Raw genomic sequence first — 25,244 nt, forward strand, 5'->3', positions numbered from 1 at the left:
ACAAACTCTGGTACATTTTAACACAACACATTTTGATACTGTACTTACTTGTGGGACGGCAAGACAATTTCATTTGAACAATTAAAATTACAGCTACTTTCCATCAAAAATGTTAGTTTTTTGTGCAATGTCCTCTTCCAGCAGCTGATGCCATAATATTCCCATCCAAACACTAATATTTTAGAACAGGTACCTCTCTCTCATGGGGTGCTGCAGAGATATATGACAGTGACTAATAGCAGACCAAATGTTTTTCATCCATGCACACAATAAGTGCTTTACAAGAAGGGTCAATATTTAATACCATTCCTCAATTCCCTTGAGTTGATCACCTTGCTATGTCACTGCAGAGGGTAGTTAAGAGCCAACATATTGCTGTGGAACTGTAGTCACCCAACTGGTTAACAACGACAGATCCCTTTCCCAAAAGGCATCAGCCAACTTGAACAGTGATAAGTGGAAAAGGCTCTAGACATTAAATACATAACTACACAGACCTGAGAAAAACACTGAGTTAATTTGATATTATGCATCAAAAAAGGTTACAAATTATAATAATAATTATGGTGGCTCGGTATTGCTTTAAAAAGTTGTATTCACACCAATACATTTGACAACAATAGATAACAGAGCTGAGGTAGATTCAATAAAAGTGTGTATTGATCTGTTTGACATGTTATGAAGTGAGAATAAACGCTTACTTGTCACAGACTGAGCAGTGGTGACAGCGATCTGGCTTCACAAGTTGACATCTGTCGCAGTATCGAATTGCTTTGGAAACAATGCTATACATAAAGATATGGAACAAATATCTGGGCAAAGACAATACTAAAGGTATGTTCAATCATATTAATCCATTTCTTTAATGTCATCCTTATGAAAAAGGCATTGAAATTACACTGTCTGATACAAGCATGTGAATACTTATTGTATTTAAACTAATTTTTCACTTCTTAACAAAATAATTCTTTTTTTTACATGATCAAATGGATTAAAACTTCATTAAAATAGATTACTCTCCATTGAAATAGATGATGAAGGAATTTCATGCATACATTTAAAAGCAGACATTGCACTTTGTAGCTATAAAGCAAGAGATAATTCTGATCTATGTAGCATGATCTATATTAACAGTGTGAATATATCTTTACACTTGGTTAATGACTGATTCTCCCCCCACCTCCATCCCTCACATATCCACCTAAAGCAACATCAAAATGTGCAAAATAATTGCATTTTGTATTTCTTTAGAGCTAATAACATTTAAAATGTAGCATTTAATATGTCAATCAATTTAAAAAAAAATCACCATCTTACCATAATTGACTCTTCAATTACCTCATTATCCCACTCCCTTCCCACATGGGCAGGACATGTTGAGTCCACACCTGCAGAACCATGTACAATTTTGGTCTCCATATTTAGGGAATTATATACTTGCATTGGAGACAGTGCAAAGGCGGCTCACCTAGGGATTGAGGTTTGAGGAAAGGTTGAACAAGTTAAGAGATGCTCTACTGAAACATATATGATTTTTATGTGGATTGACAAGGTGGACAGTGAAGGGATGTTTCCCCTTCAGGGGGCATAGGGAACTAGGAGGCATGGTTTCACAATAAAGAGTTGCCCATTTATGACAGAGGTAGGGAGGAATTTGCTCAACCTTTCTTCAAACCTCATAGGATCATGACATCTTGGAATTCCGGACTCCAGGTGCTGTGGGGGCGGAGTCACTGAATACATTAAAGGCTGAGATTGATGGACATTTGGACTACCAAGAGAGTCAAGGGGAATGGGCAGGGAACAGGGGAGTGACATTCAGGCCAGGATTGTTGAAGGGCTTGAGGGAGCAACTGCCCTACTCCTGTTCTTATTTATGTTCTTATGGCCAAATAGTTTTAAGTGAAACTGTGATATATAGTACTATTTTCAGCTTACTGTATTCACGGCACTTGATGTAGTTTGAATAAGGAGAAGACTACAAGTATGACCTCTGAACTAAAGGCTGCATGTCATTTTAATTTTCTTTCCTACTCCAACACTAAACTTCTCTTCTCAGGATCTAGACTGTTCCATCAATTTCATACAGAAGCTCAGAAACATCTCATCTTTTGATTATGCACTTTATAACCTTCGGGACACAATACTGAGTTCAACAATTTCGAATCATAACCACTGCTCCCATTTTTCAGAGAACAAGGTTAAGGAGTGATCTGCTATTGCCATTTACACTGCATCTACAGCCATTTATTACCTTGCACTATTGTTCCTTTAAACAATTAATTTCTCCTTTCAGTCTTTTCATGTTATTATTTCTTCAGTGTGGCCCTATCCTGGAAGGTCATTCTCTAGCTCTGCACCAGTTACATCCCTACCTTTGAAGGATTGGAGACCTGAAACATTAACCATTTCTCTTTCCACAGATACTGCCTGACCTGCTGATTATTTCACCATTTTCTGTTTTATTTCAGATTTCCAGCATTTGCAGTTTTTTGAGTTTCATATCTGTTCTGATGGAAGATCATTGACCTGAAACATTAACTGAGCATCTCTCCTTTGAGGCTGCTTCATCTGCCGAGTATTTCCAGCATTTTCTGTCTTTATTTATTTGTAGCTGAACTACAGCAATAGTTTTCAGCCATAAGTTTGGTTTAATCAGACAGCATCTCAGATATCAATATGCATCAAGACCCAAGTATGTCTGGTAACATTGCTCATCTAAATTTGTTGTTTACCTCCAGATAAGGTCCTTGTGTAGATGGGCAATTCCTTGGCCATTCGTCTGAGGACTTCCTGCTGACCTTCACCCCGATCCCCACGTTCTATTTGTTCCCGGTCTGTGTATGAAAGGTGGAACTGTGGATGATATTAATAAAAAAATTAATAAATGTATTTAAGAATCTAAATCCCTGTCACCTCAGAATAATTTATTTGTGGATCAACTAAGTTTCAATCTCAGCTTCCGCTTGTGCTCTGCAGTATTTTAAGAAAGCTATGAATTCAATGTTCATATTCAGGGTACCTTTAATGCAGTTATAATGGATATCTTAATTAATAATTTTGTGCACTCCCACCTGGTTTTCTTGGAGTTACTTTGGAACAGTAAATATGCCAGGTCAGTTCTTTAAAAGAATAGAATTTGATTATGCAATAATTTTTGAAGCATTTCATTTTTAAATGCTTTTCATTCTGCCATAGCAACCTTAGATGTCATGATCATGTTACTGTTCCTCGGATTTTTAAAATAGTAGTGACAGAAAATGTGATGGACTGTAGAAATGAAGCACAATTATTTCAATATGCCTCTTCGTACTTCAGGAGGATATATGTCATTTCCAGCAGTATGTCCCAAAAGTGATGGTAGTTGTTGGAGAGCTAATGGAACTAGCCCTACATACAAGATACACAACAGCAAATCATCAAGGATTCTTCAACATCGCCTCCCAAAGCTGCAAACATATGGGGGACACCATCATCTGCAGGTTTCTAACAAAGTTGCACACACATCTTAAATTATGTCTAGAGATCCTTCAATGTTGCTGCTGCAAAAATCATAGAATTATTTACTTTGGGGGGTAGCTTTACTAGGCATCTCACCAATGGTTAAGTATAGGCAATCAATCCTCTGAGTAAAAACAAAATATCTGAGATTATTACAGAATCTGGTAGGAATTGGAATAGACAAGATATTCAATTGTACACATTGCTAGTAATGGACCTGGGTTCAATTCGAGGGTCATAAGTTAAAACCCAATTACTATTGTGTATTGTATAACATGCTATTTAATCCATCTGATATTAGAAAAACTTTTAATCCAAAAATGAAAGCTCATCGACCTGAAATGAGGATTAGGTACTTTTAGATGCTTTGTTTTTCTTTAATCAGATGTACCAAATATTTAAAAATAAAACATTTAGTGAGGGCTTATAAAGACTTTTCATTCTGCAACTAGATTCTGAAAAGCAGAGGGTAAGTTCGATCATGGCAGAAGGAAATCGTTTTGTAGTGGTTAATCATTTCTACTTTAATGACTTATATTATTCCCCACATTGTCAGCGCTGTTATTTCTTACTACTTTATTTCCAGAAGTATTTTACTTTCATTCTTGCATCATTTTCTGCATTTCAGTGTTTTTGCTGTGCTGCAGTTGCTTCTGCGATTAATTTGTAACTTAAGTTGTTATTATTCTTAACTTTGTACAGTTCCAAAGTGGAGTTTATTGTCATTTGCACAAGTACATGTATGCACAGGTGCAATGAAAAACTTACTTGCAGCAGCATCACAGGCACATAGAATATAAGCAGCATTCACAAGAAAAACATGTTAAACAATTTTTACAATAAAAAAGTGTAATTAGAACAAAAAAAAGTTCATTTTAATGCAAAGTGATCAGAGTGGTCATAGTGTTGCTAAACTGTAGTGGTGATTAGGGTTTTGCTGATTGGTTCAAGAACCAAATAGTTGAAGGGAAGTAGTTGTTCTTGAACCTAGTGGTGTGGGACTCCAGGCTTCTGTACCTCCTGCCCAATGGTAGCTGCAAAAAGATGGTATGGCCCAGATGCCATTGTCCAACAGTGTTGTAGAAAGGCTAAGACCCAAAATTACATGCTCCTGGAATTTTAAATGCCACATCTTGATTGTGCTCACACATGGCTGATTTCTCTCCAGGCTATCTGCAGCCCTTTATGAATCCTTGGGTACCTTTCCAGTTGATTTCCCTTTTCCTACTGTGCTTTTTACATTCCTGCTCACATTTTTGTGGCGTTAAAGAACCTGCTAACTTTTACATTTAAGAAGTGGATATTTTTACAACTTTCAGGTATTTTAAATATACAAAAACATTTTCTTCAGCAACAAGGATGGTTGAAAACAAAGATTCTACAGCTGAGACATCGACTGCAACAAACAGAAATGCAGCTTGCTGGCACTGACAGGATCAAGAATTAATCAGAAGCACAGAGCTGGATGAATCTGTTAAAGGAAGTGACAGGGCATTTAGTGTGAGTGGATATGAAGCAAAGAGTGCAAAATAGTGGAATGTAAACTTAAACCAGGGGGTAGTATTTTACAAAGAATAGAAATAATAAGCATTGCTTTAAGTTGAGAGGGGGAAAATTTAAAGGAGCCCTATGAAGCAAGTTTTTTTTCCCCCCCTCACACACAGAGTGGTAGGTGCCTAGAATGCACTGTCAGGGGAGGTAGTGGAAGCAGATACAACAGCAATGTTTAAGAGGCATTTTGGACAGATAGGTGAACAGGCAGGGAATGAAGGGATACGGACCATATGCAGGCAGGTGGAATTAGTTAAAACTGGCATCATTGTTTGGCACAGACATCATTAAATGTCTGATAGAGGTGTACAAGATTATGAGGGTCATAGAGTGGACAGCCAGCACCTTTTCCCCAGGGTGGCAATGGCCAATACCAGAGGACATCAGTTTAAGGTTAGAGGAGGAAAGTTTAGGGGAGATGTTAGAAGTAGTTTTCTTTTCCACGGGGAGTGGTGGCTGCCTGGAACGCACAGCCGGGTGTGTTGTAGAGGCTGATACGATGGGGAAATTTAAAAGACTCTTAGATAAGCACATGGATGTAAGAAAAATGGAGGGTTATGGGCCATGTAGGAGGGAAGGGTTAGATTGATCATGGAGTAGGTGTTTATATAGGTCAGCACAACATTGTGGGCCGAAGGCCCCATACTGTGCTGTATTATTTTATGTTCATGGGCCGAAAGCCAGTTTTGTGCTGTATTGTTCTATCTTCTCTGTACCAATTAAAGTAATTTAAGGGGATAAAATTAAAAATAGAGCACACCGACATAAAAGGGATACAAAGTGCATTAAACTAAAATATGTGCAGATTATAGAAATAGGAGAATACTGAAATAACAATGCTTTGATATACATAATAAAAGATAAGTATATCAGGAATTAGATGTTTAAGCAAAGCAACGCAACAACTAAGATCTATTCCTATAATTCATATGCCTTGTGGGAATTCAATACACAACCTGCTGCTTTATACATTGAAATGAATGGGTGGTGGGTAAAAGCTACCATATGAGTCACACATTAATAATGGGGACCGTTACTATTTCTAACACAAAATCCAGTCCAGTAACAACTAAAAAGGAAAGGGAAAATTAACTGGTGAAAATATTGGCAAAGTTGTGTAGAGTGAATAGAAAAGTGAAATGGATATTTAATATTAATTAAAATGTAGTTAATTAAGTGAACATTAAATGTCTGTAATTGCTCTTCCATTTATAGCCATGATTTCAGCTGCCAGTGCCTAAGTTCTGGAATTCCCACTCTATATCCTTTCCTTCTCTTTTCTCTTTTAAAACTGTCCCAAAGACCAACGTGGTTATGGTCATCTGTCCAAATATCTCCTTTAGTGAAATAAGTTGCATACTTTTCAAAAGGTTTACATAGGCACAATGATCTGATTGGCCTCTTCTGCCGTAGAAAAGAGCTTTAAACTTATAAACATGAAAACCAAATCAAGAGAGTCTGCAGCATTTTATTTAAAAATCTACATTCTCAATAAACAACCTAACAAAATTTTCACATTTTTTTGTCAAATAAACCAAATATGATCCTCAAACTGGGCAGTTGGCAATTGCCTGTAAAGTTATTTATTAGACTCAGTTGAAATAAAGCTTTTAGAATCAAACCTCACTTTGTTAAAGAAACTGCCTGCTCCTGACCTACTGTGTCAATAGATCCCTTGAGCATTTCCTGCTGCATCGGCAGACTGCATATTGGGAAAAGCAATATTTCATGTTATTGGTAACTCTTGTTAAATGTTACAGTTAAATACAGAAGTAGAAATCTGGAGGGCTGCATCATGGTGTTAGTACCTGTCCCTGGAGAATAGTGTCACTTAAGCTGCTAAAGTTTGAGAGGTCAGAAGGAGATGCTTTAATATGAATACTACCACTATTCAGTAACCATTTATTTCCAGAGAACAGAAGCCAAATAATTACATGCTTACATGAGTTACTAGGTTCTCCCTCCTAAAACACATTCTCCCATCTTCCATCTTCCATCTTACAAAGCCCTCTTTGTGAGGAACAGCTTTTGTCATTAAATCTTATCTGTTGATAATATCCATGAGATGGGAACTCCCAGCTTTGGGATTTTCCATCATTGGCTGAGCCACCTTTTACTCAAATGTGGGAAGAGATTCCACCCTTTACCAGACTCCCTGACACTCTAACACAGAAATAGGAAGGTACCAGTCCAATTCCTAGCTTATGCTGATTAAGTGCATTGTAAACTAACATAGAGCTAATTCATGAAAAAAACTGCAGCCATGGGTATTATATAGAACACTGTTGGAATTAGAGCAAAAGTGAAGAATGGATCCAGCATCAAAGCACTGCAAAATGATTAGACACAAAAGACCAAAATGTGTACCTTTTCATTTTGTAAACAGTACAAAAATGGAATTATAGATTTACAGAACCAATGTGTAAAATTCATCACATAAAAAAAGCATTCTCTGTTGATGCTTACCTCTTTAGTTGGATTCATTGGCTTTGTAAAGATGGTTTTCCAGTATGACCAAACAAACATGATGAAAAGCAGATGGTAAAATACCAGACAGACAACTGGAAGAAAGAAGATCACAAAAAGAGCTTTATTATTCACATTAAATCTTGTGCTTGATGTTAAACATCGAGCTGGTCCTTGAGCTTTATCTCTATATTATTATGAAAGTACCTGGGACCAGAGATTAAGATTAAATCTGGCATACCAATGAGATACATAAATAAAAGTTTTTTTTCATAACTCTAGTGAAAATAAAATTATTTTCTGTATTATAAACTGTAGATTAAATAAATATATCTTTACATTCTAGACAAAACTTAATTTTAATAGTGTAACAAACCATTAAACAATACCTAGTGCCCATGGGCTTGTGAGTTAATGGCACTTCTAAAACTGCCTCCAAATTTTCATTTCTGGTTAGTTAACATCAATAACACAATTCTGGAAACCTGCTAAAACTTTCAATAATTAGGGGATTTCCCAGCAATGTTAGAACTTCTTTCAACCACACTTCTTCTACTTACATCCCCTCTCTCAAGTCAATGAATAGGTTCAGGCAGATATGGATAGACATTTAAAGTACAGGGAGCTAAAAGGAATGGAGAAGGAGTGGTGATATGGTGCTCAGGCCAAGAATGGATCAGCCATGGTCTTTTTGAATGTTAGAGCAGGCTTGAGGGGCTGACTGGCCCATTCCTCCTCTTGATGCTTCTGTTCTATGTTAAAGCAGAAACATTTCTGCACGAGACAGCACTATATGTAAGCCCCACAATATCTTATTCACATGTCAAGCACATCAAGCAAGATGAATTGTAATTTTATTGATAGAACATTAGGAAACTTATTTTGAACCTATTAAAACATTGTTTTGAGAGCTGTAGAATACCATACTGAAATCCTACTCGGTTCATTAAAATAAAACTATTAAAGGTGTGAGCTGACTCTACTGTTGGGCTTGCAACCAGTTAAATAGGCAAGGCAAGGCAAGACCAAACACAAGTGCCAGGAAAAGGGAAACATGCCAGTAGAATTTTGAGAGTTAGGCTTTCGTATTCTATACCTAGCTCCAGTTTATCTATGCAGGAAAATGCATTTATTAATTCAAGGATATAATTAACTACATACATTTTCAGAAAAAGAACAGAGGAGGGGGAGGAGAGGGCAGGAGGGAGGCGGGGAGGGTGAAGGTAGAGAGGGACAATTCAATTGAATTTAAACACAGCCTTGTGAAACTGGCATGAGTTTGCTTGGGATTTCAATTTTGCCTTCCATTTCCTTAAATGGACCACATAATCAATAAGGTACTTAATAACTTTGTGACTTGAACTTGCCCCATTCCTACTGAGGGTTTTATGTGAATACTGGATTTACTTTCTAATCGTCATTGAATCTTTTTGATAAACAATGGTGTATGAATTTCTTACCTTTTTCTCCAATATTTTTCATCGATACTAAAAAGAAAAAAAAAGGATAAATTAGGAAAAGTCAAAACAGCTTGAAATGTATATACCATTTACAACTTCTTGTATATTTGATCCTGAATTTGCTAGAACAGTGCATCTCCCACCATGCCCTGATTATTAGATACTTTTCCTTCACCTCAAAGATTACTTGTGATGAAAGTTGCTGCAAGGGCAAGCTGCTGGCAACACAATGAGAGCATAGGACCATGGAGTGTCAAGGGACCAAGATCTATGTACTTAACCAATGACATTTTAGGACTCGGGAAGAATCAAAGGAATGGCAGAGAAGGAAAAAAATGACAAAAAGAGTCAAGTTAGATACAGAAAAAGTGAAAATGGATTAAGAAAGGGTGAAGAGAGAGTAATATTAAAATGTGAAACCAAAAATAAAACCATCACAAGACAATGTGCAGTATGCTTGGAATCTAACAAGAAAACAGAAAACGTTGGGAATATACAACAGTTCTGAAGAAAGGTCATTGACCTGAAATGTTGACTTGTTCTCTTTTGACAGCTGCTGCCTGATCTGCTTACTATATACAGGACTTCCAGCTTTTATTCCACAGTTCAAACTGTTCTCTTTGTAAATGGTGCATGCTGCAGCCATTCAGTGATGGTATGTCAGACAGTTAGAATCTCATTTGGAGATGGTCATCGTCTGATACTTTTGTGGCACGAATGTTACTTGCCACTTATCAGCCTATGCCCAAATATTTTTGAAGTCTTGCTGCATGCAAGTATAGGCTGCTTCATTTGCTGAGGAGTTGCAAATAGAACCAAACTCTGCACCTTCTGCCATTGTCCTTCTCATTGGTAGAGGCCATTTGTTTGGGAGGTGCTGTCAGAGTAGCTTGGGTGAGTAATTACATTGCGGTACAGTAGGTGACTGTCCTGCTCTGTTGCAGAGCAGGACGACAGTCACCTAACTTTGACATTCAATGGCATAGTCATTGGTTGCAGCTAGCCAATGAGTATGCCACTGAATGTCAAAGGTAGGTAACCGGACTCCTCTGTAACAAAGGTGGCATGATCTCAATCAGGTGACTGGCCTTAACGATTCTACGATTGTCTTTACCCTTATAGACAATAGCTTTATAAATAATGGTGTTGTAGCGGCTGCTACCGCGATGTGAAAGCAAGACACTAGTCGGTGGGCTGCAGAATAAAATCTGATTTATTTTCCCTCCTTGCGCGGGCCTTTTAAGAGGAACGGTTCCTGCCCACCGAAAACAGAAATGACGTATGTGCTATGTCATCAAACTTTTCCCGCGCGCGAGTTCTCCCTGTCGCTCGGGGAAGACGAAGACCCAACGCCATCTTGGGCCTCGCCGCTCCGACAACGTGCGACCCAACCGCCGAGCCAGTTCGCTTGCTCGGATGGTGAGTCGCTACACAACCGCTCCCCCCCCCAGAACCGGAGATACGGTCCCCAAGGTTTGCAGGCTGTGCTAGCCGTTGCTTAAGAGGTCGACCCCTGCATCACGGTGTTGGGACCTCGACCAGTTGTTGTAGATCTAAATGGGCCAGTTTGAGGCGGTCCGTTGTGACCTCTTCCTTGCCCCCAATATCTAAAATAAAGGTGGACCTATTATTCCTGATGACCCGGAATGGCCCCTCGTATGGTCGTTGCAACGGTGCCCGGGGTGTGCCCCTGCGAACGAAAATGAACTTACAGTCTCGTAGTTCCTTGGGCTCACAGGATGGGGCTCGACCATGCCGCGAAGTGGCAATCGGTGCCAAGCTGCCGAGCCTCTCGTGCAGTCTTTCCAGGACTGCTGTGGGTTGTTCCTCTTGGCCCCGAAGGGCAGGTATGAAATCCCCTGGGACGACCAGGGGCGCACCGTACACGAGTTCAGCTGATGAAGCGTGGAGATCTTCCTTAGAGGCAGTCCGTATGCCGAGCGGGACCCAAGGCAGTTCGTCAACTCAGTTAGGACCTTAGGCTGTGGTGGTGTGCAGCTGCGTCCCTAGCATGTTCGCTAATGCAGACCAGAGGCTGGAGGTAAACTGGGTGCCCCTGTCTGAAGTGATGTGGGTCGGAACACCAAAATGCGAGATCCAAGTTGTGAGCAGCGCCCGGGTGCAGGAATCAGTCGTGATGTCGGATAGAGGGGTTGCCTCTGGCCACCTCGTGAACCGGTCCACGATGGTAAGGAGGTACCGGGCTCCTCTTGAAACTGGCAGAGGACCAACGAAGTCGATGTGGATGTGGTCGAACCTTCTACGGGTAGGCTCCAACTGCTGTGGGGGGACCTTGTGTGTCGTTGGGTTTTTGATGTCTGGTGGTGCGGACAAGTCCTGGCCCACTGACCTGTTTGCGCAGGCCACGCCAGACGAACTTGCTGGCGACCAGTCGAACAGTTGATCTGATGGACAGGTGCACCAACCCGTGTACCGAGTTGAAAACGTGTTTCTACCAGGCTGCAGGAACTATAGGGCGGGGTTGACCTGTTGCGATGTCGCAAAGGAGGGTCTGCTGACCTGGACTGACTAAGAAATCTTGGAGCTGCAGGCCTGAGACTGCGGTTCTGTAGCTGGGCAGCTCGTCGTCGGCTTGCTGTGCGTCAGCCAGGACCGTGTAGTCTACACCCAGGGACAGGCTGTGGATGGTCGGTCTGGAGAGCGCGTCAGCAATGACATTGTCCTTTCTGGAGACATCTTGGATATCCGTTGTGAATTCAGAAATGTAGGACAAATGTCACTGCTGGCGGGCTGACCAGGGATCGGAGACCTTAGAGAAGGCAAAAGACAATGGCTTGTGGTCAGTGAAAGTGGTGAAAGACCTGCCTTCTAAAAAGTACTGGAAATGCCAGATTGCCAGGTATAGCGCCAGTAGTTCTCGATCAAAGGTGCTTTATTTAAGTTTGGGTGGTCTAAGGTGCCTGCTGAAAAACGCCAAGGGTTGCCAATGGCCTTCAATTAGTTGTTCCAGTACCCCACCAGCCGCGGTGTTAGATGCGTCCACCGTGAGGGTGGTTGGGACATCTGTCCTGGGGTGTACCAGCATCGCGGTGTCTGCTAGGGCTTCTTTGGCCTTAACGAAGGCAGCCGCAGCCTCGTTGTTCCAGGCGATGTCCTTGTCCTTGCCAGACATCAGCGAGAACAAAGGGCGCATGATACGGGCTGCTGCAGGGATGAAACGATGGTATAAGTTGACCATCCCCAGGAATTCCTGCAGGCCTTTGACCGTGTTGGGGCGGGCAAAATGGCGAATAGCGTCTACCTTGGCGGGTAGGGGTGTTGCTCCTTCGCTGGTGATTCTGTGGCCGAGGAAATCAATTGAGTCAAGTCCGAATTGGCACTTGGCCGGCTTGATAGTGAGGCTGAAATCACGGAGACGGGAGTACAGTTGGCGGAGGTGGGAAGGGTGTTCTTGGCGGTCACGGCTGGCGATTAGTATGTCATCTAAGTAAATGAACACGAAGTCCAGGTCTCGGCCTACCGCGTCCATCAGCCACTGGAAGGTCTGCGCGGCGTCCTTAAGGCCGAATGACATTCGAAGGAATTCGAAGAGGCCGAATGGAGTGATAAGCGCAGTTTTGGGGATGTCATCAGGGTGGACCGGGACTTGGTGGTATCCCCGGATGAGGTCCACCTTGGAGAAGATGTGGGCCCAGTGTAGGTTCGCCGCGAAGTCCTGGATGTGAGGGATGGGGTAGCGGTCCGGGGTGGTGGCGTCATTCAGCCTGCGGTAGTTGCCGCAGGGCCTCCACCCGCCGGTGGCTTTGGGGACCATGTGCAGGGGGGAGGCCCAGGGGCTGTCTGACCTGCGAACGATCCCCAGCTCCTCCATGCGGCGGAACTCTTCCTTTGCTAGGCGGAGCTTGTCTGGAGGTAGTCGTCGTGCTCGGGCATGAAGGGGTGGCCCTGTTGTAATGATGTGGTGCTGCATCCAGTGTTTGGGCATCGAATTTGTAAACTGAGGTGCCAAAACCGATGGGAACTCAGTTAGGAGCTTGCGGAACTCGTTGCCAGACAGGGAAACGGAGCCCAGGCGCAGGGCTGGTAGGCTGGCTTCTCCCAGGGGGTTGGTTTGGAAAGTTCTGGAGTACACTAGCCGCTTCCATTGCAGGTCGACTAACAGGCTGTGGGCCCGAAGGAAATCGGCTCCCAGGAGTGGCCGGGCGACAGCTGCAAGGGTAAAGTTCCAGGTAAAACGGCTGTCGCCGAATTGTAATTGAACTGTACGGGTACCGAAAGTCCGTATTGTTGTGCCGTTTGTGGCACTGAGTACAAGACCTTGTCGCCTGTTACGAGTGTCGCGGCCGGTAGGGGGAAAAATACTGACCTCTGCTCCAGTATCGACAAGGAAACGACGCCTGGACTGCTTTTCCTGAACGAATAGGAGGCTGTGTTGGCGGCCAGCCGTTGTAGCCATCAGTGGTGGCTGGCCCTGGTGTTTCCCTGAAACTTGCAGGGTGGGCGGCATTGATGGGCCTCCGCGCCCCACCTGATGGTAGAAACACAGCTAGTCGCCAGTGTCGTTGTCTGTGTTTCTGGGGTGTGGTCGCTTGGTTGCTGGGACTAGTTTAGGTAGGCGTTGGGCTTGCGGCCTGGCGATTTGGCCGATGGACGACCTGCTCTCACGTTTGGCCTTCCACAGGACATCTGCCCGGGCAGCTACCTCACGTGGGTTGCCGAAATTGGCGTCGGCCAACAGCAGGTGAATGTCATCAGGTAGTTGTTTGAGGAAGGCCTGTTCGAACATTAGGCAAGGCTTGTGTCCCTCAGCCAAGGCCAGCATCTTGTTCATTAGGGCCGATGGGGATCTGTCCCCCAGGCTGTCGAGATGAAGCAGGCGGGCGGCGCACTCGCGACGGGAGAGGCCGAAGGTCCGAATCAGAAGGTCTTTGAAAGCCGGGTACTTATCCTCCTCCAGAGGAGACTGGATGAAGTCTCCGACCTGGGCGGCTGTCTCCTGGTCCAGAGAGCTGACCACGTGGTAGTACTTTGTGGAGTTGGAGGTGACCTGCCGAAGTTGGAATTGTGCTTCAGCCTGGTCGAACCAGACGCTGGGCCAAAGCGTCCAAAAGGTGGGCAGCTTGAGTGCCACTGCGTTGGCTGCTGCGTTGTCGTCCATTGTGCGGGTCCAAAATCTGTTTGGACCGTCGGGGTCACCAATGTAGCGGCTGCTACCGCGATGTGAAAGCAAGACACTAGTCGGTAGGCTGCAGAACAAAAACTGATTTATTTTCTCGTCTTGCGCGGGCCTTTTAAAAGGAACGGTTCCCGCCCACCGAAAACGGAAATGACGTATGCGCTACTTCATCTAACTTTCCCCGCATTCTCCCCGTCACTCAGGGAAGACGAAGGCCCAACGCCATCTTGGGCCTCGCTGCTCCGACGAAGTGCGACTTGACCGCCGAGCCGGTTTGCTTGCTCGGACGGCGAGTCACTACAGTGTGAATTTTCAGAATGTTCTGCTTTATTTTAGATTTCCAGCATCTGCTGGTTTTCATTTCCCCTCACATTTTAGTTGGAACACTGCTGCTTTAATGCATGCATACTGTCAATTGACCACAGCTGTTCAAACATCGAGCTTAAAGGCATGGAGATGTAAGCAGTATTGCTGACAGCTGACATTTAGAACTCTAAACAATTTGTCCTGGGTACTAACTTATGTCACAGAGATTTTCTTTATCAGTCCTGCTTTGTACAGTCACTAGAGTCTCATCTATTTTTCTTGGTTTTGAATGAATAATATATTTTCAAATTCCATCAAGAAATTCATACTTTAAGGTAATTGTAATGTTTAGGGAGACATGAAAGAAAAGCAACATTGGATTAAATCCACCCATTAAATCCTGCCAGAATTTTCTTTCAATTGGTTTCAACATAAAAGACTCGGGGCACCACACAACACAGAAGCTAGCCCTTCGGCCCATCATATCTACACTGACTATCCATCTATACTAATCACATTTACTAGCATTTGGTCCATAGTCCAATACGCCCTTCAATGCACAGAAAAATATAGCAGTACCTCATATAGGTCACTGGTCCAAAACTACCTGGCTACATTATAGCTGGAAGTTAAATTTACTCCCTCCTTTAGGTATTATGCAAAAAAAATTGAAGCAAAGGAAACGATTCAATAACCAAATGCCAATATAACTGGCATCTCCTCCCTTGCCATTCACCTTTAAGGTCTCCCTCTCCAAGGGTATAACTCATCCATGATGAAAATGGGAGCATTTTAACTGTTATAGACAATCTGACATAAGAGACAGTTACATGGTTGAGTGATGTGTTTGTGGTTCATTATTAGGTTTGATCCAAGATACCAAGGCTATGTTCAACATAGACCTGAATTTCCAATATGCATTGCCAGATGACCTTCTGCAATGCAGCCTCAACATTGCCTCTACGTCATTGAACAACCAAATTCATACAAATCTGGACAATGTGGGTTTATGTTGTTGAATGTTATGCTGGAAGAATCAACTATATTCAATCAATAAACCTGTCACCATAGTCCAAAACAAATATATTTATTCTCATAAATATATATAAAATCAAAATTTTCAGGACCTAATAGGATCTGACAGACCTACTGACCAGTTGCTACTTAAACAAACACAATGTAATATGGTAAGCCTCTTATTGATGTTTCAAAGCACAGTAAAGCAACCTTCAACGTGTACCATTTAACTAAACTACATTTAAAATCTACTGTATTGAGAAGCAGTCTAAAAGCATTCCAAATTTCCTTAGATTATTTACCACAATGCATAATCATTTGAAGACTTTGCAGCTTAAAGTCCTTTAATCAATAAACAGAAATACCTGGAGATAATCACTTAAACCTCCATTAAACTCCCAAAGTCAATCTAAGCTCCAGTTGACAAGAAATACAAGGTACAGCACATACCTACTTTCAATTTCTCAAATGAAATTAAAATGCAAGATTAGGCGATATTACATTATGCAGTCCAACTTGAACATTAATTTAATGTTTTAGATAATTCACTCTCCTTGTGATTATGCTTAAAAAAGATACTCTGTGTATCCTTATATTTTTTAACCACAATCATAATATTTTGTGCTTTGATGGAGAGCCTTGAAGCTCATTTTGAAATGGGTGCACTGGAATAACATGCAAGGTAGCTTTGCCACTTTGACCACACCTACCAGAAATTCATTAGCATAACTTGCAAAATAATTAAGCATTTAAACTGTGCCAAAAACATTATTCTGTGCACAAAAATGGCAAGTTATTTCAGAAGTCAATATATCCAAATTACCATGATGGAAGTTACACTGCACCACTTAAAGACTTATGTCATACAGCACAGAAACAAGCTCTTCATCCCATCGAGTCCACACTGATTTAAACTAACCACCCATTTATACTAATCCCACATTAATCCAATTTTATCCCACATTTTTATCAATTTCCCTCAAATTCTACCACTCATTTACATAACAAGGGCAATTTACAATGGATAATTAACCAACTAACCCATGATTTAGGGATGTGGAAGGCTGGCACACCCCAGGAATCCCATGCAATCACATGGTGAATGTGCAAATTCTAGAAGACAATACCAGAGGTCAGGATTGAACCTGGGTCACTAGCTGTGCCATGGTGCGAAAGGAAGCAAATTCACATCCCCTGCTACTTTCTACACCAGGGGAAGGTTTGAACTTCCTCATTCTTGAGGAGAAAGGCTCCATCACACCAAGAACACAGAAGAAAGCTACAAACTGTCTTAGATGCCACCCAGAATAATTTGGAGGCCAGATTGAAGGCCACTGTGACCCTCACATGCACAGTCATTGCAGCGTACTCATGGGATTAAGGCTGGAGCCATATGCCTACAGTGATTTTTTTTATTTCGAAACTCCTAGTCTCTGGTTACACTGCACCTCCAACAGCTGGAGAATCATTGCATCTGGAAAAGCCTTGGGAGATAGGTCTTCTAAACTAGAGCCTTACCCCCTGCTCCACAAACAAGGCAGCTTTGCATTCAAGCACTCTCCTCCAAGTTGTGCTAGAGGCTTAGTGGGACCACTATCCAGTACCCACATTTACCACTGCCGGTATACCTCACAGGAGACCATGTGTCTCCATTCCCAGCCCCACAAAGCATAACCCACTCTTCTCCGCTTATGCACATATTTATAGAATCCATTATATAGCACAGGTGGGGTTGGGGAAGTTAATTCATACTGGTCAAACTTGTGGATTTCCTGTGTTTGACTTGTACAGTGTGATATGTGCTTTCAAGTTCCTAGCTTGGGAGGTCAGGTGCCAGCATTCCATGATACTGACAAGCCCACTGCATTCTCATTGTGTTTCTGTAGGCATTCAACCAAGTGATACAATTTGGCAAATAATGTATAATGATGTACATGAAGATTGTGCACAAAATTAGGTGTCACAATTAAATTTCAAGGTCAAATTCTTTCAATGCAGCCTCACTTCCTGGTTCAATGGAGATCCCACTGGGTGCTATGAACAAGAAAATAGGAGAAGTAGTCAACCACTTGGTCTCTCTAACCTGCCTACTGTTCAATATGATCATGGATGACCTGTCCCAGGGCTCAACTTCTCTTCTGTGGCAGTTCCCCATGGTCCTCAATTCTGTATCTTTCAAAAAATTACCTATCTCCTCTAAGTCTGTTCCATGGTCAAAATCCTCCAAGGGAAGAATTACAAGAAGAAATTCCTGCACACCTCAGTTTTAAACAACTGACCTCTCATCTTCTAACTATGTGCCCATGTTCAAGACCCTCCCACTACATCTATCCTGTCATGCTCCCTTAGGATCTTGTATGTTGCAGTAAGATCACCCCTCATTCTCCTGAATTCCAAGGAATACAAATCTAACTTTTTGTTTAAAAAGCTGTTTGTGATAGGACAACCTTCTCATCCCAGCAATTAGTCCAGTGAATCTTTTTTGGGCAGCCTCCAATGTTAGTATATCCTTTCCTAAATAAGGAGGCCAATACTGTACAGAGTACTCCAGGTGTGGCCTCACCAACAATACAATTGTAAAAATACTTCTCTATTTCTAAATTTCAGTCCCCATGCAATAAAAGGCCAAAATATGTCATTTGTCATACATAATGACAAATAACACAGAGTAATAGAGAGACATACTACAAGTTGTAAATATTAGAGAAAAATTATGCTTAAAACTTCACATTTTAAGTAATTATATACCGTTCCAAATTTCTTACAAAGCTCACATGCATGTCCACTGGACTTCAGAGCTTCAGACATTTCTTTTAAATACAAAGTCAACAATGATTTATAGAGATAGACATGTGACTGCACCCTTCTCTGTTTCTATGCAACTCATCTCTTTGTGCTCCCATTAGCCGGAATATCATGACTCGGATCTCCATAGCAACTGCCAATGTTGAGGATATACAGCACTTAAAAAAAACATGTTAATCTTTGCTTCTTCACCAGAAATCTTAAAGCCCAATCCAAGAAATAATGAATATTACTGACTAAAGGTTGCTGTTTCATATAATGATCAAGATTAGTCAAGCACAAAATGGTGTTGGAAATGAAAATTTAGGCTATAGCTACTTTAAGACCACATAGCTTTTGAGTCTCTTACACCCAAACAAAAATGTAGTTTCTTTATTTAATTCTCATTTATTTGTTCATTGGACTAGTTTAGCATTGCTAAATTGGTGTGTAAAGAAACAAATTGAATTATTGAAATCTAAACAGATGACCATATGGATTAAAAGTACTGGTATGCTTCAAGATGTTCCATAGCAAAATTAAATAGCAAAAAGCTTTTTGCATAAATCACAATACATTTTACTTATAAACACATTTGATGTAGTATTATTTTCCAAGGCACCTCAAAGGAACAGTCAAACAAGAACAAAAGGCATACAGTTAGCAGCAGAAATTGAGGGGTGTGTGATCTAGAGCTTTGCCAAAAAAATGGGATTCAGAAGGATAGCTAGGACAGAAAGGCATATAGCGTCAAGGGTGAATTTCTAGATCCTAGTGAAAATGAAATCGAAGAGTTCCCCACAAGTTGGTGATGTCTTCTCAGGGGACATAGGTTCAAGTTGTTGCCTGGTGACAGGGAAAAGCAGCACTTCATTGCATTCTAGAATGTTCTAGTGATCATTTTGACAAAGGAAGTTCATTCTCATGCAGAATATTATTCAGCCATGTCTGGTAATGAATGATTATATTTGTTGTAATACCATACACCTTCAAAATGTAATTTAGAGTCAGAAGATGAGGTCAAAACTGGACTAAACTGGTTGGTTGGAAGTGTGAGGGTTTACTGAAGGCAAGACAAGGGTAAGGGTATGATATAATACAGAATTTATTACATGCAAAATTGATAAGAATTGCTTCCCCACTAATCGAGCGGGTTTAAAAAACCTCAGCAATACAGCTCAATTCAGAACTAGTTGTAACCACAGCAACAAGTAAATGCTCCATTTCACAGCAATGAATTTTAGCGAATTCCATGCCAGATCAAATCTCCATTACTGTAAGGCAAGCTTAATTTAGAAGCCTTTACAAAATAAAAAGAAATATAGACCTTGAAGGAGGGCTATCATCCAGCAAAACAACAGAATGGATTCTTTTATTTTAACAAATAGCATATAAAATAGTTTCCTATGCATGGTGATTCATCATGAAATTAAAATAGAAATTCAGGTACAAGGATTTAAATTATTAAATAACCTCTCAAATGATTTACAGCTGAGAAGTCAGATGGAAAAAATTGGTAAAGCCAATCCAGATAAATTTGTTTTCTCCAAGATTAAGAAACTTGGGTACTTCCAGATGTTTTCATCAAAAAGGTTGACAGTGAAGGACAAATTCTTCATATAGGCCACTGAACAATGTGTGGAATGGACTTGCAAGACCATGGCAGGGAGAATTTTGGAATGAAATTGTTGGATAACATGAGAGAAAAATGAGAAAGGAAATGTTTATTTACTTTTCTGTAAAGATGGTCAGAAAGCTTGTATTTTAAGATCATTTATTGTTCTGTAGTTGAGCAACTGTTCACCTTGATTTTTTCCCCCTGAATAAAGCAATTGAAATTAAGAACGTTACTGGTATATAGCGTAGTTATGGGACACTGAATCCAATATTTACCATGTAGAACTCTTGCATCTGCAATACTGCAAACATCAAACTTTGTTGCAGGCAATGATAAATCAAAAAAAAATGCAGAATTTGAAAATCTGAAATGTAAACAGAAAATGTTGGAAACTCTCAATTGCTCAGGCAGCATCTGTGGATAGAAAAACAGAGTTAACGTTCCTGAACTACAACCCTTCATCAGACCTGTTTCACATTCTGCAGATGCTGCCCAACCTGCTGAGTGTTTCCAGCATTTTCTGTTTTTATTTGTTACAAGTAACAAATTTGTTACAAAGTAAACAATCAGTAACCTGATCCTCAAAATATAATTTCTCTCTAATTGTTCTTTAGTAACTTATAAGCATATACATTTGAAGACAATAGAGATTGCAGATGCTGGAATCTGGAACAAACACAGAATGCTGGAAGAACTCAGCAGGTCAATCAGCAACTGTGGAGGCAAAAGGTGTAGGTCAACATTCTGGGTCGAAGCCCAGCATCAGAACTGAGGAGGAATAAGAAAGATTGCCAGCATAATGCCAATACTATGGAGAGGCCAAACAAAAATAGAAGAACTACACTTCACATTCAGTTTGGGTAACTTACGACCCAATTATGTGAATACTGAATTTTCCAATTTCAGGTAACCCACACCCCCAGTCTCTCTTCCCATATCCCCCCACCTGTCCAGCTACTGGCTTTGTTCAGCCCTCCCCTCCCCACCCCATTCTATCTGACCATCATTCCCTCCTCATCAGTCTCCACTTCTCATCTACCAGCGTCCATCCCCATCGCCCAACCATACTGCTATATACACTGGCAATCTTTTCTGTTCCCTCTCTGTCCTGATGCAGGGCCTCGGCATGAAACGTCGACTTATACCTTTAGCCTCCACAGGTGCTACTTGACCCGAGTTCTTACAGTATTCTATTTCTCTTCTGAAGTACATACAGTTTGCTGGACTTGTGTAAATAGAGCAGTGGCTATGTATCACAACAATACTAAGAATATCCGAAGCAATGTCACAGATGATCAACTAAAAACAAAAATATTTGTATTAAAGATTTTCTTGTAAACTACCAAGATATAACACACTTGCAAGATTAATATTTTGATATCAGCTGGAACTAACAGCATCCTAATTATTCTCCAGGGTCTCCTGCCATATGTGATGATTGCAATCTGTGAAGCCTTTTTATCATCTGGCTTTGCTGTAACTCAAGGCAAATACTCATGTGTGCCTGTAAACTACTAGAAATCAATTGCAGGCTTGACCCAGAAGTAATGGACCAGATCTACATTAATTATTATCAAAATGTCACGCATGCAATGCCCCAAACAGTTATCAGAATTATAAATGACATTATTATGCCAAAAGCAAAAATTTAACATCACTGTTTGGTTATTGCCATATCACATAATCTAGGCTGACATTTCAGTACAGCACTGAGGGTCTGCTGCTCTGTGAGAAGTGCCATTTTTTCCAGATTATGTATGCCTTCTCAGATGGATTCAAGAGATTCCATGGCATTATTGAAAGATGAACTGGCGAGCTTTCCTGACATCCTGGTCCATATTTATCCTACAACCAACACCAATTGTTGTGCAACATGGTGCTGAATATTAAACCTTCCTGTAAACAAACTGGTTGCAATGTTTACAACACAGCAGCAGTGACTACACTATTAACTATGAAACATTAAGAGATGTCCTATGGTCATAAAAAGCACAGAATACGTGTTATTTGTAGCTTTTGATATATAAAAATATCCCTAGTGCCATGGAGTTATTTGTTCAGGTTCAAGACTGAGGCATTATGAAATAAGCTAGAAGAATAGCTGATTGCAGGGGCCAACTGCATTTACTACTCTGCCTAGTACTGCATTTCTGCAGTGATCAGTTCAGCCACAAGGTGCTGCTACAATGTTATATCACAACCGCAAATGATGGCACAAACAAGGTATTACAACAGTGCACTTATACTTGGGTGCTAGCCCTTATATAAAACAAAATCATCCAGAAAGAAGGTTTCTGGATCCTTCTTCAAAATTCAATACTCAAACATACACATTGTTCTAATATATTATTTATTCCTAAATGGATTATTTGCAGTTTTTGAATAATGGAATAGCCAAAGTAAATCAAAAGCTGCAAACTGCCATAAATTTATTCACCAAAAAAAACTGAGATGCATACCACTTCAGAAACAAAAACTTAAAAAGTAAATGCTGAAAATAAACAGTACTATTAGCATCCAAAAAGATATATCAGGTTAATTACATTGCACCCACACTTAAACTAATATATCTCTTACTTAAATGCTGTTGAGCCCCTTACAGTTAGCAACAGTTTGTGTTTTATTTCATCTAGAATTCAAGCTTAGAGCAAAACAAATACAACAGTACTCATTAGTCAATAAACATCTTATTTTAGTATCCATTAAAGGAACATTGCACCTCAGCTATTACTGTAAGACAATATTTGCCATAAATAGAGAATACAAGATTAACTATTTAATTCCAGAACATCTTTTACAATGAGTATATATTTTCTATGAGGTGCGTGTGAAACTTATATGCCACAAAGTATATATTTGCTACAAAAATTTGTTTGTATATATCTTGGCAAACACGCAATGTATGATCTTTGATTCGGCATTTGGTTCCAGTTCGGGATGAGACGCTTAGTATCTGAAACACTCCAAATACAGTCTAATTGATCTTTAGACAGGCACCCATTTTATTCACCATCCCAACCTGATTATTTTGAAATGAAGTTTTCCAAGTTAAAATTATGTTTTGTGTTGCGAACATCTTTATATAATATGAGGAGATACTCAACTATCACCGAGTTTTCCTTAATATCACAATATTCTTTTTTTTAAAGATTAAAACCCTACATGTCTTATTGCGTTGGTATCGTCTCCAATTTAGTTTAATTCGAAACAAATGTTAATATGGGAGTTGTAGTTTTCTGGAATTGCTTCCTTACCCCACCCAAACTATAATCATGATATCTATATTACAAGTAGCGCACACGATTAACGAAAATCAGAAAAAAATGCGATAACCGGTTTTGTTATTAGTTAATTTTTTTTCATCTGTCAGTAATTACCCAACCACTACAGCGTTAAAAGGATGTTGTTTGTGTCCGGCTCTTGCATCATTAATTGGGACTTGACTTTGTTTTACTCTACACACGGACTCCGAATTGAACACATTTTGTGGTAGGTATGGGATCCCAGGTCGCAACCACTCAAAATGGTGATGTGCCTTCGTCTGTTTACAAACAAAACACCGCGGAGCAGGAGAGGCTGGGGAGAGCACGGTGGGGGTGAGAGAGACGGGGCCGCGGCGGCGGCGGCGGCTGGGGAGGGGAAAGTAAGGAGAGAGTTAGGGGAGAGCTGCAGCTGGGGGGTGGAGGGCAGTAGGTGAGAGTCGGGAAGAGCGACAGCTCTGGGGGGGGGGAGTGGCGGCTGGGGGGGGGGGTGAGGGAGAGACTCGGGAGAGCTGGGGGAAGGCTCGAGGAGAGCAGGAGGTGAAGTTGGGGGAGACGTGGGGAGTGCAGGAGGTGAGGCGGACAAGAAAGACGCGCAGGAGCGGGGGGAGGTCAGGAATTCGAGGAGACGGAAGATGGGGGGTGCAGAGCGAGGGGGTGGGAGAGACGGGGAGAGCGGGTGCAGGAAGGGGTAGGATGAAGGGTGGGCGACACCTGGGAGTGGGTCGGGCGCTGCTGTCTGGCTGGAGTTCTGACTGGGTGCAGCACGGCTGGGTTGGGCTGGGTGCACCGGCGAGACGAGACGGGCTTTGCTTTGCACGCCTTACCCACACACAGCTGGATGACATAGGCGTAGTAGGACCAGCAGGCGATGAGCCCAATGAAGAGGACGGGCACCCAGTACAAGACTCGCTGGCACCTTCTCAGGGTGCGGGACCGCGACGGCGCCATCTTCTGCGAGCGGGCTCAGCTTCTCTCCAATTTGGCGGCGGCGTCCGCTGTGCGCTCCGGCTCCGTGCGACTGAGCGCCGGGCCCGGCACCGTGACGCGTGCTTCCCACTGCAGAGCGCAAGCGGGGCTCAGCGCTGTCAGCTGGCACCGTCAGCCCGGGCACGCCGGACATCACATGGCCTGAGCTGATATAAAATGAATCCATCTAACATACTCTCCCTTTTGTATTTGCAAGCTTTGGAAGCCTTAGCAGTAATCACTTTTACGGAAATTGGAGCAAATGAATGATTACAGTAAGAACATAAGAACAATTTATCTCTTTAAAAATTGGCAGCCATACCGACACGTTTAGGATTATTAGAAACAAAATCATGGTTGATAAATTAATTGCCCACTGTAAATTACTCCTGCTGTAGGTGACTGGTAATTAATTCAGAGTGGAGTTGATGGGCATGCGAGAGGGAGTATGTTGCAGGGCAGTAGGGGAATGGAATTGCAATGACAGCTGGCGTGGACTTGAATGGTCCTCTTTTGTGTTCAGAATCAGGTTTATTATCACTGACATGTATCGTGAAATTTGGTGTTAGGAAATGTGAGAAACAGTATCATGTAAAACAAAATGTTATGGCTTTTTGCAATGTGTATGGAGAACATTTACAGGACTTTCTAATTGGGGCTACTGGATCATAAATAGTGTCATCATAATTCAATGTATAATTGCTAAGAATCTTAGTGTTTGAACATTTAATTATGTGTAGGCCATTTGTTCCTTCTATATTCCACCATTCAGTGAGATCACTGCTGATCTTTAAATGTGCTTAGAATTTGAGTTGTGAATTTCTGCTGAATCACTATGATAGACCTTGGAGCTATCACGTGATGTTTCAAGTTATGGTGTTGGCTCAGTACTTTGATGGGCAAGAGCCTCAGGCAGTTGATTTTCATACTTTTAACAAAAACATACGTAACTCTGTGGAACTTGAGAAGGAAGCATGAGCATTTATCTTCTTTATGAAGAAATTCTATTCAGTTACTACTGGGATGATCCTCTTTTACAGATCACAAATCAGTATTTGGCAATTCCAGGATGCAAAGATGGGCAGTTTTATTATCACAGCATGAATGTGCAATTGAATGTTGTTCATCAAAGCAAACTGTTATTGCTGACACACTGTCTAGATTATGACATGAAT

At 41.4% G+C, this 25,244-nt stretch overlaps 1 protein-coding gene across 2 annotated transcripts in view; it reads right to left on the reverse strand.

Moving 5' to 3' along the window:
* LOC127582497 (palmitoyltransferase ZDHHC2-like) overlaps positions 1-25,244 on the reverse strand; it is a 64,080-nt gene extending 38,836 nt beyond the window's left edge. For both annotated transcript variants that reach the window (XM_052037807.1, XM_052037816.1), the window contains exons 1-5: positions 23,928-25,244; positions 8,979-9,005; positions 7,519-7,613; positions 2,736-2,856; positions 702-771 (exon numbers count right to left, since the gene is read on the reverse strand). In XM_052037807.1, the coding sequence (XP_051893767.1) occupies positions 702-771; positions 2,736-2,856; positions 7,519-7,613; positions 8,979-9,005; positions 23,928-24,051 (437 nt within the window). In that variant the 5' untranslated portion in view covers positions 24,052-25,244. The remainder of the gene's footprint in view (positions 1-701; positions 772-2,735; positions 2,857-7,518; positions 7,614-8,978; positions 9,006-23,927) is intronic.

Source organism: Pristis pectinata, chromosome 2 (assembly GCF_009764475.1).
Source record: "Pristis pectinata isolate sPriPec2 chromosome 2, sPriPec2.1.pri, whole genome shotgun sequence".
Lineage (NCBI taxonomy): Eukaryota > Metazoa > Chordata > Chondrichthyes > Rhinopristiformes > Pristidae > Pristis > Pristis pectinata.